Source organism: Melospiza georgiana, chromosome 2, assembly GCF_028018845.1.
Source record: "Melospiza georgiana isolate bMelGeo1 chromosome 2, bMelGeo1.pri, whole genome shotgun sequence".
NCBI lineage: Eukaryota > Metazoa > Chordata > Aves > Passeriformes > Passerellidae > Melospiza > Melospiza georgiana.
The window spans coordinates 76,897,554-76,914,878 of NC_080431.1; the positions used below are offsets into that span (position 1 = coordinate 76,897,554).

The window sequence follows — 17,325 nt, forward strand, 5'->3', positions numbered from 1 at the left end:
AATAAAAGTGGTATTTTGTTTTCTCCATGGGATAATTAAATCACTTCCCTTTTGCATCTTTGTACTGTTGCACAAGCAAATTTTAAAAAGGCCTTTATAACCCAGTTCAGCTGAAAAGTCCAAGGCAATGCTTGGTAAAGGAATTAAGGAACCACTTAGCCTATCTCCATTCCTCCAGTCTGCTATCACAGATTGTCTGCATCCCAGGCTTTTGGGGGCTATCTCCCTTCTCCTCTTATGAGCCCTATCTGGCAACTAATAAAGCCATTAGGGGGCAGGTCTCTTAACCTCCTGTTGTCTGAGTGTAGTGGGAAGAAGGAAATGGCCTGTGCTGCAATGTAAAACAGAACTTACTGTATGATATAGTCTCACTCTTGACCTATTTAAACTGGACCAACTATTTCTAGTGAATCAAGAGGCAGCACACCACATACCTTAAGGCATGTTTGCTGACTGCAGTGAAATGAATAGGTGAGTCATGTCTTGTGCACTGGGGGAGTGCACCATTTACCAGAGGGATCTCACTGATGCATCAGTATAATCCCAGGCCCATCAAAACAGTATTAGGCTTGGATGCAAAATCATTATTAAAGGAATTAAGTTATCTGGTGTTGTCCTTCACTCTCCTCAAATTTACATCGGCGATTTTCACACTGTTCTGTCTTTGGTAGTTGACATCTTTACATGCACAGTATTCATTCAAATCATTGCAAAGTTGAATATACTTAGCAGCAATAGAAATTATGTTCTCTGTGTCTTAAGTGTACTGACTTTTTCTGGGCAGTTGACAGTGGTTGTAGATTGACCTGTATGCAGATAAGGATCCCTTCTCCGTCACTCATTCATAATGACTCATGCAGATTATGCACAGTTGACATCCAGGCAGTACTTCAGACCCTTGAAAATACACTGGAGAAAAGCAGTAGTAGGGGTAGTACTTTGTATGTGGTAGTCCTAAATTGCCAGTGGAGACTTAAAGTCATGGGCTGCACATTTAACAATAAGACTTAGAAACTGGATGCTGCGGCTCAGTAAAGAAGTAAGTTATGATATCTAGCATATTTTGAAAAGACTGAGAGAGCATGCCTGGCCAGAGACTGAAGCTGAGCTTGCATGACCATATCTCATGAAATCTAGTACTTTGGTCCTATTATAGCTCCTCTCATCGCTTCTGCTGCTAACCTGGTTTTCTGAGGATATGCCATTTGGCTTTATGACTTTATGCCCTTTTGTCCCCACTGTGGCAGGGATCAAATGCTGCTTCCCAGGGACTTACTGACGCACTTTGTTATGAAGGTCTATGATCACACAAATATTTAGGCATTTAAAATTTGCCTTAGGCAAATGCAAATCATCAATCTTTGCTGCAGGGTTGTGGAGAACTACATATGGCAGATAGTCCTAGATAAACTTGTCCTCCAAGCACAGTGGGGAAATAGTGTGGGTAGCCACAGGGTAGCAGAAGACCAGGTATTTACCCACCTTCCATGACTTTACTTACTTTAGCAGGTTGAGAAGCTGGATTTAAAATAAAACTAGCATGGTGTGCGAATCCATGTCTCTGCTTGCAGGAAGCCATATTCTTGTAAATTATTGCACAGTGAATTGAAGTCAGTGGAAAAGCTCCTATTTACTCTGCAGGAGTATGGATCAATTGAAGGTTATTCACAAACAATTATTAGATTTAAGACCCTGTATCAGTTAATGGTAATGGCTGAATTTTTTAGTATCAATTTCATAGTGTAGATTAACAATGGCAACAGTCTTTGAGGTAGCGTGCAAGAGTTCCCACCACAAAGTTGGTACAGTTCATTGAAACAGGCATCTTTTCTCTATTCCAATTAATAGATAAAGAGACCATGAAGAATGAACTTTTAAAGAGTTAGGCTGAAGTAGATGCACCTTTACATTGCACTGTCTTTTTTTCACCAGGAATTGTGCAGGAGACTATTGCACACACATACACACATGCACACACAGTCACAGAAGCAGTTCTCATACATTTTATCACACAATGTCATATCCCGTTGTTCAAACAGTGCCACAGCTAACCAAACATCTGTGATAAAATTTTATTTCCTTGGGCTTACTGGTATCAACTTTTGCAAACAAAATCCCATGTTAATTTCTTACCATGCCCAAGGCCACCAAGATAAAAACCCATCCTTAGAAAACATTCATATAAGTCTTCTTTAAACAATCATTTCTTCAGGGGTAAAAATGTCTCTGTAAAAGATGGATATAACATCAACTCTGACGTGGTAGAGGCTTGTACCATACTACAGACCAAGACTGCTTTTAATGCCTAAGAAGTTGCTGATTTGTCTTTTTCTTAGCTTTAAAATGCATGAGGAAAAAAAAGAGAACTAAACCTCAGGATGCAACAACTGAAATTGATAAACATCTTCATCACTAAAGAAAAAGTCACCAGACACAGCTATGTAATCAAAGGCCACCTTGAATGCTCTTTCTTCAGCTTGTTACTTGTTCATCTCACTACCCTGGCAGACCTATGAGAAACCTTAGTCTGGGGCAATTGAAACTTTGGTAGCGCGGTGTCTTCAAGGCTGGTCTTCAGAAGATACCGTCACAATCTCTCCTGGCTCAATACCTAAATTGCAGACTCATCCCTGAAAGCCTTACTTTGGTCCTTTAATGGTCATTGAAAGCTAGAAAATGTTTTGTACCAGCAGGAATTTCATCCTCTGCCTTGCAGAAGCCTAACATACTGATTTCTGAACTTGTGATCTTCTCCAGTTTTTATGGAGAGAAGTACCTTTTCTCTCAAAGGGAAAAATATGTGTAGCCCAGTGCACACACAAGGTTCTCACAGGTTCTGCCTGGCAGATAGCTGCTTTGTGGATTGTGAAGAAACTAGTGAATCTAGAGAATCAACAGTGTTAATTAGAACTATCATTGTGAAAAACATGAATTTTTTTCATGTAGTTGAGTTTGTGAGTACAGATTTTAGGCTACCCATTGCCAAGAGGAACTTAGCCTTTAAAGGCTTCTAAGCTTTTTATTAAAAATGCAATAAAAAACTAAGATCTGCCCAAACCTTTGAAATAAAAGCATTCAGGGAGGCTTTCATTTGAATATCCTTTTACTCCCTTTCCTTTTGTTTATTAAAAATGTGTGTAAGGAGACCCTGATGTGATGGAAAAAAGATAATAGTTGAAATGGGCTGCAGTTATTTTTGTGGCGAGTCCAATTCTTCAGGAGTCCAAGTATCTTTGTGCTCAGCAGATGAAAGGGACATAATAAAGGGAGGGAGAGAACTCCCACTAAGATAGAAAATATAACTTACCTTTCAAATATGAAATCCTACTTTAAGTCTGATAGCTGAGAAATTGTTTTAGGACATTTTCCTAGCCAATCAGAGATTCATCAAACTTCTGTCAGCTCTGGGATGTGTTTAGGATTTTACTTTTAACCCCTTCTCTGCAGTAGTCCATGCAGTCTTGATCAGACACAGTGACAAAGGGAAGATTGAAGGAAATGAAAACCTGTGTTCTAGCTGTCATTTCAGACTTGGCCAAAACCAGTGGAAGCAATGATATCATCAGTCTGTCTGTGACCATTAGATCACAAAGCATTTGCTCTGATTAAGTCATGTCTCAGGCTGAGAATAGTGTGTGTCCAGTCATGTAACAAGCAGTCCCTGGTTCTCATTGACCTTAGGCATTCTGTGATGAGCAAAGCTTCTCTCTTGCATCAGCAGTAATCAGTGAAAATTTATGGACCCCTACAAAGGGCAGTGGGAAGACTATTCCTTCCCCTGTTTGTTTCCTACAATAATTAGGGCTAATTCCCAGCATGCCAGTTTCAGTTCAACATATTTCCCTATCTCCAAATGTGACCTCAGCAGTCACACCATGAGCTCAAAAGTTCTTTTTGTTTGGATCAATTATGCTTTGTGTTGCAGTCTTTTCTGCCTGAAAACAGCAGTGTTGTACTGGAGTCAGTGGGGCTCATGTTAATGTGACTAGTTTGAAAAGTTTCACAACACCACAACATACTAAATTCCATGTTTAAAGCAGAGTACTGTTAAAACATTGTGTTTTGAGGATGACTGAGCAATTAGCATGTTTGCTTGTATCACTCAGAACTTATCATTTCTATCACTAAGTCTCAGATGACCAAATTTTGGCTTCTTCTCCTTTGAAAGGAGGAGCCTCTTAATTTTTGAGTCTAGACCTCTGCTGCTGACTATTCCTACTTTTAACCAGGATACTGCTGCAATATCAGCAGGGTGATACTTGTGCAGAGTCAGTCTCTGCCATGATCTACCTTGATTATGCTGGATAAAGCCACTCATGGCTCAGCAAGGATGGTTGTAGGTTCCATGTCATGGCTTCTCCACTGGCATTCAGTCAATTCCATGCTGCTCAGTCAATTCCATGCTGTTGTTGGTAGATACCTCCTGTGACTGTCACCTTACACTCCAAGCCAGCTGGAGCTCATCACAATCAGAGTTCCTGCAAAAGTTCACTGGATGTTTTCAGCTTCATCAAATCATATTTGAGACACTGAACTAGGTTGCCCAGAGAAGCTGTGGTGCCTCATCCCTGAAGGTGTTCAAGGCCAGGTTGGATGGAGCTTTGCACAGCTTGTTCTGTTGGAAGGTGTCCCTCCCTTTGGCAAGGGTGGGGGGGGAGTAAGAGCTGGTCTTTAATGTCCCTTCCAACCCAAATGATTCTATGTATCATTCTCAGTTAGAATGTCCAAGATTAGGTAACAAGGAAAAGAGTCTGTGAGTCAGTAAAACAGAATAACATAACAAAAAGACAATATAAGACCAATAACTTTCGTGTAGAGGATTGGTATCTACTAAAGGCCAGAAATCCATGATTTAATAAGCTGTCTGAAGTGGATGCACTGAAATCAGTGCATCCAGTATTCTCTCTCCCCCCCTTTAAAATTACAAGGTGTTCGTACTCTAAAAACTATCATCACAATTTGCACTAGTGAGCACTTTTTAATGATGTTGACAGACGAAAGTTAGAAAGCTCTTTGGAGAGAGCTCTGCTGCTTTTCAATAAAGTTGATCCTTTCAGATCAGTGTTGAGGCATATGGACAGCATAGCAAACAGAGACCTTCTGGAACAGCTACTGCTGCATCTGATTTGTGTGGATAGACAGACATCTAACTTCTGGATATGTCAGCTCTGCATGTTTCATACGTGTTCTGTGTCTCCTTTTGAAGAAGATGAATAACAATAAAATTTTTAAGTTCTTTGGAAGAGTGTTGTCTGAAGAAAAAGGAATCCATATTGGGACTGAGCTCTGAGTAAGGGAATCCCAAGAAAATCTAGCTTGTGATCACTTCAACATACACTGGTGACTGATCTGTTTAAGTTATTTTAGAAGAACCAAAATGTTCTTCAAATTGGAAAATAAATCAGTTCTTTTTAAGCATGAGCAAAACACATTTCTGCTGTCAAATTATCTCTTCCTTGTGGACAGAGGAGGAAATTAAAATTAGCCCAGAGAAGAATCCTTCTTAGGAACTTCATTTAATATATTAGAAATTGTTTCTTTTCTGGGAAGCTTTAACACATCCCAGAAAGCATAGAGATTCAATTAAGCATCAAAGAGAAAAATACAATCCTGCACTTTGGGATATTTATTTTTATTCAACAAATCTCGGCTCCAAGACTGAAGCCTGACAATACCTGGCATTTCATCTCCTGCTGTTCAACAACAAGAGACAGTTTAAAGTGGAGTTCATAATAATAAATAAATGGAAGGTTGACACTAGTATGAAAGTAAATCACAGCCATAGAGGAGATACTTCAGACAGAAAGTGATGGTCAGTCCTTACCATTTAAGGGAAGGATGAATATGGAGTATAAATACTGTAGGAAGTAGGACTTGATAAAAAGTACCACAGTAATTTAATGGAATTTCATCACACAGAATTACAACTTTCCAGACAGGAACTGGAAGACCTTTATGCAAATATGAAGCAAGCTGAAATTGCATTTCGAAGTGAGTGGGTCTTTTATTAAAAGACATCTCAGCTGTACCAGTGTACATTGTGCAGCTAATTGTGTCTGTTGTGCTCCTGTTCTTACTGTTACTGTTTCTGGCAAGAATTCCCAAGAATCCCATTGTGCTCAATCCTGTATGGTTAGAGTTAGAGGCTCAGTATTGGAGGATACACATACATCAGTTTAAGTATATTACTGTACCAAACCCCTTCATTACTCATTTTGGAGATGGAGTGAGTTCCAGGGGAGTTACAAGATCATCTCCTGGATCTGCTCAGCACCAGGTGAGGAGCTGCTCTGTGGACTGTGTATTCATCTCCAAGTGAAGCATGTCAGAGGCACTCTGGTTCCTGATTTGGATCACCAGAGAGAAATGAGACCTTGAAGGGGTTTTGCAGAACCCTTTAATTTAAACACAAAGCTGTTGATGCCAGCAAATAATTAAATATCAGGAGAAAACTGGGGGAAAAAAAATGAAGTGGGGTTAAACTTCTGTGTCTAGTTGAGGGCCAGAGCCAGAGATGGGTCCTATTTTTTATTAGGGATTTTCACCACCCTTCTCCTAAATACAGCTCAACCACTTTGAGTGAAAAATCTCTCTCCTCTTCTGTTCTGTGTTTTATACCTCCATTGTCATAGCCAGTCTTTCCTACAAGTGCAGAGTTGCAGTTGTCCCACCTGCACATGTATTGGAGACCTGTACTCAGTTCTCCTGCAGAGCTGGCAAGAATCAGCATTCACACCAACTCAGATGTCCTGGTTAGGGTACTCTGTAATGCAGGATATGCATTCTCCAGTGCAGGCATTCTAGGATGTTCCTCAGGGCTTTGTGTTCAGGAGGTGAAAATTCAGGTGTCCAAGTTGCATTTCACAGCCATTGCTGAAGGTCAGTGTTCTTCTGATGAGGGGTGATAGCAAAGCTGGTGGATTAATTTTCAGTCTCTAGAGAGCATCCTTTAATCATGATTTCCTCATGCATGGAAAGAAAATAAATAGCTGTTACCTTTTAGTTACATTCAGTTTACTGAGCTGTGTAAAACACATTGAGGCCCTTGAGGGGAGTGGAGAGTCATCAAAGTACCAAAAGTTTAATTGCACTCCTAAAAGGACAGGTTTTATATTTATAGACATAAATAATTGTTATTATTTCTACATTCGTAATATTTAAATATTTGATGTATGCTTTAAAAATTGATAAACAGATTATTTGTTTAAAGGCATTAAATTATGCAGACATTGCTTTCAGGACATGATCTCTGAAGGAAAAATACATCCCTCAATTAATGACATGGGCAGAACTTACACAATCATTCCCTGTTTGCTACTAAACCAGGATGGTTTTCAGAGGATTTCATGGTACAGATCAGTTACTGGCAGTGACAGAAAATCCACACCTCTTCTTTCAGGTTTTTTCTTGCTCTTTAGTTTGATCCTTTCCTTATACATTTGTAAAAAGGATGGTTTTAAAAGCTAATGTGCTTTATGTCTTCTTCAGTAACAGCACAGGAGTTCATGTCACTACAGAGTTATCGAATCACAGGAATGAGAGTTTCATAACACTGCAAAATGTGTTTTGTTATGAAGAATGTCTTTAGCACTTCACTGCTATCTAAATCATGCTGATCACACACCTTCTGGTTTTTTCATCTATATATTTCTTGCTTTTCCCAGATATTCCCCATAAATTGCCTTCTAAAGCAGGTTGTGAAAACAAGGCTTAGCTCTTCACCAAACTCAGCTTTTTAGCTCTGTGCAGTGCCTCTCTCTTATGCTTTTCTGGAAAAAAAATCTGTCTGAGGTTGGAAATTACCTCAAATGAGCCAACTTGAAATGAGAAAATCCTAGTTACGGCAGATTTTAATTATTAAATTTTCTATTAATATATTGAAGGTCAGTGGAACTGACCCAGTTTTCATGAAGCTCTGAGCAATTTCACCTGATCTTACATTTTAGCACTAAATCTATATTTATTAAAGGATTTAGCAGACAGGTCAGAACCAGCTAAATCTCTGATTCTGCATCACATGTATGCTAAAGAAAAATTTTCATCTGCATTGCTCTTCTCTAAGCTGGAAAGCTTTAAACTGTTGTCAAGCCAGTTTGAGGATATGTGGGGGGATCAGAGTAAACATGTAAAAATGGATTTGCTAGAAATGAAACACAAATTAACATCATTATCCCTTTCCCAACACCAGTCTTTAATGTAATGTGAAAATAATGTGAAATTCTGAATGATGCCATTTCCTGTGTTGGAGGCTCCTGTGTCTGTTCCATCAATTAAAAAGGGCCTGAGCAAAGCACTGCATTGTTGGGTTAGTGTTTGATGGGTTTCTTTTCCCACTTTCTTCTGAAATATCAAAGACAACACAGCAGACTTTTTGTTCTTAAGGGGACAGATTTATGCCAGGTTTTAGCAGAATATGAAAAGAAAAAGAGAAACAGGTACAAGTTCTTTATTTGTAGGAGTAATTGCTTCAGAAGTTAGAATACTTCTGAAGTGCTGTTAATGGACTGTGACCTCATTATACCTGGCACAGTGCAAATGCAGAACATAAAGGATAATCTTAGCCTCAGATAGTTGAGATTCTTAAACTTTAAGTGAACAACAACAGAGAGAGACGTCTGATGGAGACAGACTAAAATTACATTTCAGTTTTCCTCAACACATTGTGGAGAAGTTAAGGCACGTCAGCAGCCACTGTCAAGATTTTGGGTAGGATTCAGGATGGACTGGGATTTTTAAGAGAGCCTTGAAGAATTCTGAGGCAGTTTTGACAGACCAGAGGGAAGTCCCTCCACCAGTCATGAGGAGATAATGAGGGAAAAAAAGTAAAGGAAAACCATTTGTCTAAAAACTAGCCAGCAGGGAGTTGAGTCTGGGCTCACAGAGTCACAAAATGGTTTGGCTTGGAAGAGTCTTTAAAGGTTAGTTAGTTCTCACCCCCTGTCCTTGGGCAGAGGCACCTTCCACTAGACCAGGTTGCTCTGAGCCCCAGTAATGGGCTGGTTACTGGTGGGGATGAGCAGTGATGAAACACAGCAGGTCCTGGAACTGAAGAGGAGACATTTCTTTTTTGATTATTTGCATGAAAAATAAGCAGAGTCGTATTGGAATGCCATTATCCTTTCCAAAGAATAATGTTTCTGATAACCTGAGACCTCTGGGTGAGCCACCCCAAGCCCAACTATGCCTTGAGTGCTGTCTTCTCCAGAAATTCTCCATTAAAGAGGTTTGAAGTGAGTCATCCTCTGGAACAATCTCTCTTTCTTTCTTTGCCCACAGAGGGCATTTAGGCTCAATTCAATTTTTCAGGAAAGACTGACATAACATGAGGTGAGATTCAGGCAATGTAAGACATCACTCCAAGACAATAACATGACAAAACCCCCCATGGGAATGTTGATATGAACTTGATTCCTTAAAAAAAAATTTGCATCCATTAATCAGTTCCTATCCATCAGTGCCCTCTGGTGAGTACATAAAGGAGCCAAATATAGGGTTATACTCAGAGTTCAGGTGTTTCTCACAGAGGTGCTTGGCTTGATTGTGCTTTTTGAGGACATTAAGCCTCGTATTTGCTCTTAGAATTGGGCACCAGGTTGACTCAGAGGATCCCCTCTCTTCAAGGAACTACAAACAGCTTTGAGAGCTACACTGTGAAATGAGGAAAAACAGTGCACCTCTAGGAAAGGATAAGGAGTGGCTAAGCTGTTCATACAAACACTGGATGAGATTAAAGATGAAAAGAAATATTTAGTCACCTTTTGGGAACAGCAGGTGTGAAAATATTTAACAGGCAGGTCTTTTATGTGCAGGCAGAGCATTCTAACTAAGCTTAAATAGGCAGGAGCAATATAGTGCAGCTGGCCAGTCTGAGAATACTGTAATAGGAGAATTAAAAGCTTTCCTTCTCATTTGTTCATGCAGCTCAGATGGTAGCTAATCATGTCCTCTAATTTTAACAACAGAATTGGGAAATGTACCAAAAAATGCAGTTTGTAATAAGAACAGAGGTGACAAATTCTGTCCCTCGGACTGAACGACAAAGAAACTATTCACCTGCCCTTTTCTGTAAAACAGCCTTAGCTGTCTTTTTCTGTTCAAAAAGACATGTATTTAAGTGGAAGTTTAATATGAAATCCATTTTGATCATTTCTTAGTGAATCACAAGAAACGTAAAATCTATTCTGACTATTTAATCACTCATTAGAAACCTGTGAGCATTTAAGAGGGCTGTGTTGTAAAGGTCCAGGGCATGTAGCAGGTTGTGTGTTGTAAAGCTGTTTAAATTGTAGGATACCCATCTATCTTTAAACTGGCACTAAGTGGAAGATTTAGTTTTGAGAGTTCCTGACTCCTGGTTCCCTGTCAGAAGTAATTAATCTACATTTTAGGGAGACTGTCCTAAGTAGTTTGTTTCACAAGTGTTTTTCACAGCTGAGAGTCTATATGACAGCCCTTGGGGCCTGGGAGTCCAAACCACCTCATATATCATATATATATGAATTACACATTCATAGCCTGGAACCTGCACACTTCTGTGTGCATGGGTGGTGGTTTGGCTGGGGTCTCAGCTGGGTGGGAGATGAAACCCAAAATGTTCTCAGCATTCCCTTTCTGGGTTAGCCTAAAGATCTGTTTGTTTATACCATGCAGTGCATATCCCTGGCCCACATGTGCAAGACTGTTCCTTGGCAGCATGTTTTCTGAGAAATATTTCAGTCAAGATGTAAATGTCCCAGGGGGTTTTCCACCCTTTTTCATAGGAATGACTGCACAGAGACTCTGCTTTTCAGAACATGATTTTTTTTTCTCTCTTCACCATTTTTCAATGCACTCCATTATCCTAGTTTGACACCTTTAAATAACTCCAGGAAGGCTTCTGACTGTCACTATTCCCATTATCTCTGGGTTTTTTTCCTCCACCACCAATCTGTAGACATCTGATGTTTCCATCTTAGCTGTAGGACACAAGACTGCATATTGGGACATCAGAGTGTTCATGAGCCTGTCTCAGAGTTCACATTTTCCTGTGGATCCATCACTTTCCTTCCTTATGCCTTGGTTACTTTATCTGAAAGGTGCTGCACCTGAGTCAGGGGAACCCTTGGTATCCATACAGGCTTGGGGGTGAGGGATTGAGAGCAGCCTGAGGACAAGGACTTTGGGATGGACGAAAAGCTGGACATGACCTGGTCATGCGCTCTCACGGCCCAGGAAAGCAGTAGTGCCCTGGGCTGCATCCAAAGCCATGTGGCCAGCAGGGTGAGGAAGGGGATTCTGCCCCTCCACTCCTGTGAGACCCCACCTGGAGTGCTGCATCCAGCTCTGGGACCCACCCAGCTGTGGGGGTCTCCAACACAAGAAGGATATGGACCTGTTTGAGCAAGTCTAGAGGAAGCCAAAGATAATAAGAGGCCTGAGGAACCTCTGCTATGGGGACAGACTGAGATAGTTGGCATTATTCAGCTTGGGGGACAGAAGGCCCTGGGGAGACTTTATTGTGGCCTTTTCACTACTTTAAAGGGGCTTATAAGAATGATAGGGACAGACATTTTAATAGTGCCTATAGTGATAAGAAGAGGGATAATTGTTTTAAACTAAAAGAGGGTAGATTTAGACTAGATATAAGGAAGAATTTTTTACAAAGAGGAAGAATAGGATATAATGAAGGTGTGAAGTGGCCAAGCTGGCATCCTCTGGATTGCTTGGTAAACTGGGAGGAAGAAAAAATTACTTCTTATTTGATATTCTGAGATCCAAGCTCAACGCTTATGTATAAAGAATGTGAACTAATAACCAGAGAAGGGATTGCAGTCTAACTAGAGTAGCCCTATGGTAAAAGTGTGCTGGAAAGCACCAGAGGCTACAATAGTAATTTTTGGAGTTCGGGCTTAAATACCAGTGCTCTCAGACCTTGTATTTTCTCAATGTATTTCTTGTCAGCTTGCTGAAATTTTAGCAGCTTAAATCTAGCTTTTGATTTTCAATCTGCTGTTTCCTTTATCCTCCCCTAGACTTTGTTTATCAGGTCAGCCAAGGAGAACTAAATTTACTTTTTTTTTTTTAGTACATCTTTACTACTATATTAACCAACTTGCAGGTCATGTGTTTTCATCACCACCCTGACCAGCCCACACTCCATTGCAGTGCTGTCTGGCAGTTGGGGAAAAAAGTAGAAAACACGTGTCTGGACTCCAGCCCTTCAGCAAGGATGGATTTCACTAATTGCCCATCCCTTCTGCTCTTATTGGGTACTGTAGTATGATATTAACTCCCTCGCAGCTAGGAGCTGTGAAAATCTGTCTCTCAATGCCAGATGCAAAGTAAAAACTTCTGACAGCAGCTCGAGCCCTTCCTCAGCCATGCCTTTATTGTTTGATAGTGCAATTTCTATTAGCTTCCAATAAATCCTACATTAGGTTCTGTTACATCTCAACAGCAAGTGGTGTGTGCACATGCTCTGTTTAAGCAGCCAAGATAGCCAAATACTTCTGCAAGTTTTATTCTAAATGATACAGACAAGTTCCTGACTGTCTTTAGCCCATTTGAACTCCAGAGTTCTTTCAGTAGCAGACTTAAGCTTATAAGACTAAATGTTTGTGGAGGTTTGGAGACATCCACAATGCTGCTGTAAAAGGAGTTTTGCTGGAAACTGTTGCACCACCCTGAGCTTTTTGGGAAGCAAGAGCTAGATATTGTTCTTATGTCACATTTAAAAATGAGGTGTTTTCTAGACATGCAAGGCATTACTGTTGTTCCTATCATAAATTACCGTTCTACAAAGAACTCTCTGATCCTTTTCATCATAAGGGGCTGAGGACCTCACAGCTGTCTGCTCTGGTGGAGCTTTCCTCCTGGAGCTGAAGTGGGTGTTCCAGCCCTATATCAGGAGGATATCAAAAGTTGTTGAATAGCCCAAGTGTCCTGTAAATGGGGTATTCATTAGCAAAAGGTTAAAAGCAACTTAAGTATGGCTGAATTTCAGTCAGGTGTGATGTTAATGCAGGCTGAGTAGTTTTGAATATTTTATATGCAGCCAGTGACACAGAGAAAAAATGTGCACTGCAGAGTACCCTCGTACCCCTTTCTGTGCTTCCAACCCAGCCCTGCTCAGCATTTCTTCTGTTCACTTCTCCATGTCCCCAAAAGGAACTGTGTCCTTACCCTGTAAAATCTATAAAATGGCTCAGTGAAGCCGAAGGCTTGAGGTCAAAACATTTGGGAATTTAGAAGTGCCAGGCAGAAGTCAGAGAGAAGACCTCATAGGCTGAAATACTGTGAATTGCTTCTCCTTCAGCTGAGGAAGGGAGAGTATAGTCAGGGCTTATGAAAGATGGAAAGTAGCAGCCAAGTAATGAGTCTGCAGCAGAAATAGATTCATTTCATTTCATCTGCAGTGCTACACTGCATCAGTATTTGGGTTTTGGTTTTTTCCTTGAAATCAATCCTGTGTAGTAATGGTGGTAACAGGTGCTTTAACACCGTATGCATGGGCATCTCTTCTCCACCAAGTCTCTGTTTTGCCAGACAAATACAATGTAGATAAAAACGTTTCCCAAATTCATGCCAAGGCTATGCCAGGTTTTAGACAAAAGTCTAGTGCTGATTAAAAATATTATGCCTATGTCCTCAGGCCTGCTGGGGCTCAGGGAGGTTTGGGAAGGCCATCATCCCTGAAAAGGCAAGGTCCTTTAGCTCTTTGCTTTTTGGCGGTAAGTACCAAAATACCCAGCTGTGACTGTGCTTCCATTAGCTCTGATAAGACTTGGGAACAAGCACCATCCTATCAGCTCCAGTACATGTGGCTCACAAAAGATACAGTTGTACCTTTGAATGTCTGAGAGGTGAGTTTTAATGGGTAGTAGGAGAATAAGGACATAGAGGATGTGCAGATTTGTTAGAAATAGAAATATCCTTTCTTAAATTTCAACAAAGAATAAGGATTTTAATGAATCCCATCCCCAAGAACATGGTTTAAGAAGTCATAAACAGGCTTTGCCAGCACTTAACTTTAGCATCAGTAGTTTATCAGCACATTGTTTCCACACTTAACCAGATTTTAATTAAATGTGACTTCCTTTCTGCTTATTGGAAGAGCCTTCCCCTTTGGATTTGAGTGTCACAAAAGCTTAAGCAGTGCAAGAGAATTAGAAAGCAAATAGGAAGATCAATCACAGCAGACCCTTGCAATCCATGTCCATCTCTTTTTTGTAATATACTTATTAGATTCTTATTGTCAGGAAGGATTAGTGTTATGAGCTCTAGGAATTCCTTTCATTGCCCCGTAAGGCGAGGTAGTGAAGTGTGTCTGCTTTTCTTGACAATAACACTCTGGATTTTCCCCCTCTCCCTTCTCTCTCTCCACCCATATGCCCTCGTCTCTGTTGTCTCCTCTCCCACAGAGATTTGTGCAGCGGACTGCGGAGGACATGGCATTTGTGTGGGAGGCACCTGCCGCTGCGAGGAGGGCTGGATGGGCACAGCCTGTGATCAGCGAGCGTGTCACCCACGCTGCAACGAGCACGGGACCTGCCGGGACGGCAAGTGTGAATGCAGCCCGGGCTGGAACGGAGAGCACTGCACCATTGGTAGGGAGAAAGAAAACCCAACTCTTTTGAGAGAATTATTGATGATCAGGGAGGAGAAAAGGCGCATGCTTAATTGAATATGTGTGATCTAGTGTAGCATGAGCACCTTTGTTCTTGGATTTCAAATTCTGACATCATACATTTTCATGTGGGAACAAGACAATATGTCCTTTCATTTGTTGGTGACATGGCTATGTATATTTTTTATTATCAGACGTGAAGTACACCTATGTGGTGTTTGACAAGCCTTTAAATGTCAGCTAGAAGCTTTTTTTGAAACATCCCATTTTACCTCTCTTGAGAGGTCTTTCTGTGGCCTCCAAGACTCCTCTGTACTCTGGTGACAGCATTTTTAGAAACATGCATCTGATTTTAAATTTTCTTTCCTTTTATTTGCTACATTATTTGCACTGTCACTTTGCTTGCCAGTATAAAAGAGGAAACTGCAGACAGATGATTTCTGGCTGGTATTTAACTCTGTCTTGCTTATCCCTTGTCTGTTCTGCTACCTTTCTAACCATTTCACTTCCCTCTCACTTTGCTTCTGTATTCCTCATGTACTGGCACTACTCATAAGCTCTCTCTGTCATGTCTCTTATTATGGATGTTATTATTAATAAGAAGCCAACAATATGCCTAAATCACGCGAAGAGCTTCAGTTCTCATATTAAGCAATTTGCAGCATCATTAATGAACTGCCTTGGCTTCACCTTTTCCTTCTCTCACTTAACTACTTAATGCATTTTTCCTTCTTCCTTCTTTCTGATTGTCAAGCATTTAGCCTCTTCAGTTCCCCTTCCGTAGTCATGCTATTAAATCAGTAGCCCTAAATTCTCCAGATACCTTTTATTGTATATTAATAGAAAACTAAATTAGTGAATCCAGTTCTATTCTCAACGATGCCAGTGTGGACCTGAAAAAATTCAGTTGACTTTAAAAGAATCGTTCCAGAATGAAAATTCTCCTCCAGTCATTTTATTTTAATCAGCTTCTTTTAAAGACAAGGAAAATTTACCTCTATGTTACTTACATTGTGTTATGATAACTAAAAATCACACTTCATCAAGACTAACCACTAGCAATACCTGGGCAAATATCAGCATAGCTATTTGTGTGGATTAGCAGCTTAGTTACATGAGACATCACTTCCCTTGCTTGAACACCAGGTGCATTTGCACACGCAAAGACAGGAAATGAAGCCTGATCTCAGTATTTTGATTTCAGCATTAGGATAATGGTGCAAACCATATCTGTGACTCAATTCTACTTATCATTTATTTATGCTAATGTCAGCCTATCACATTAAGGTCTCCACATGCATCCCCCTAATGAAAAATATCTTGCTTTTAAAACTTCCTCTGTCTCATTAGACATTACATTCTGCTGTCTTGTTGATGTCCCTAGCAGCTTTCATATATTTTCCTGAGTAAAGGACTGAAAAACCCACGTTTCTTAAATGACTTTAAAATGAAAAGAGAGCAGTCTTGTGTTAATTGAAATCCTGTTTCCATAATATTATTTTACAGCCTTTTATTCAAGCAGTTTGATTTGGAAAGCAGCACAGATTCATGAGAGTAAAAAAAAAAATTCAGCAAAAGGCCCCAAATCCAGGGGACAATTTTATATGGAACTTATTTATGCAGGACAAAAAAAAGCCTGATTCATTCCCTTAGTGCCATTTTATTAGTTCTGCTGTAAAATCAAAATGCCATTAGTTCAGTATATGATAATTCTCCACACAGCTGATATGCCTGGACTGTTTTCGAACAACAAGCTTTTATCTTTCATGGTAATTAAATTTATTTGTAGTATTCCTCACTCTAAGTATAAATGTTATCATGGGAAAGGCCAGCACTGCAATGCAGTCAGCATTGAGATTTTACTGGTGCACACTCTCATTTTATGTGCTGCTACCTTCCTGTTGCAGTCTGCCTTGGTTTAGGAATCATTCTTGGATACATAACATCCTGGAGCAACTCTATTTCTTTTCACTTTCCCCTCTCCTCATCTCCTTGCATGGTGATTTAAAAACAAATTTGTACATAGTCTCCTGCCTCTGAAGCTGTAAACACTATTTCCTACAGAATATTTCACTGATAAATGTGTAGAATGCAAAGGAGATTTGGCAAAGTTGTGAATACCCAGGAAAATTGAATGGTTTTAGCAGGAGTTATGTTGGCACAAATGAAAGGACATTGGCTTGGAATTACATTAAGTACGTGGAAAGCATTCCCCTTGTCCTTGTGTAATTTCCCTGCATGGCAAATTGTTCTGTTGATGGTAATTCCGTACATGTCTGTGTCATGGCCCGGTTTGCTTTAGCACTGACAAGCATAAACCCCCATTGCTGAAGTGATGCTTGACCAGTATTGCCGTGTGTGCAGGTAACACGGTAGAAATGGACCGTACCAGTAGGGGACACTTCTTCCATTTCCTGTCGAGCATGTGTGAGAGTAAGACATCCTTTTGTTTTGTAGGTCATAGGAGGCTCTTCCTTATGGTGTTTAAGGTATTCTGATCCCAGTGGATTAATTTTGTTTGCTCCTACAAAGAATTGTGTCACTAAATGTACTATCTTGATTGCTCACATTCAGAGATTTCATTAGAGTAACTCCAGTTAATTCCCAACTAGGAAATTGATGCCGAAGCTTGCATTCATCATCCCAATTCAGCAGACTTAGTGCAGGGGAATAGAGCAGAAAATTGATTATCTAACTGCAGGAATCCTGAAACCCAGCAG

At 40.2% G+C, this 17,325-nt stretch overlaps 1 protein-coding gene across 5 annotated transcripts in view; it reads left to right on the forward strand.

Annotated features, from left to right (window-relative positions):
* The window catches only part of TENM4 (teneurin transmembrane protein 4), a 594,684-nt gene that overhangs the window by 459,951 nt on the left and 117,408 nt on the right, over positions 1 to 17,325 (forward strand). For all 5 annotated transcript variants that reach the window (XM_058018885.1, XM_058018886.1, XM_058018887.1 and 2 more), the window contains one exon: positions 14,400 to 14,585. In XM_058018885.1, the coding sequence (XP_057874868.1) occupies positions 14,400 to 14,585 (186 nt within the window). The remainder of the gene's footprint in view (positions 1 to 14,399; positions 14,586 to 17,325) is intronic.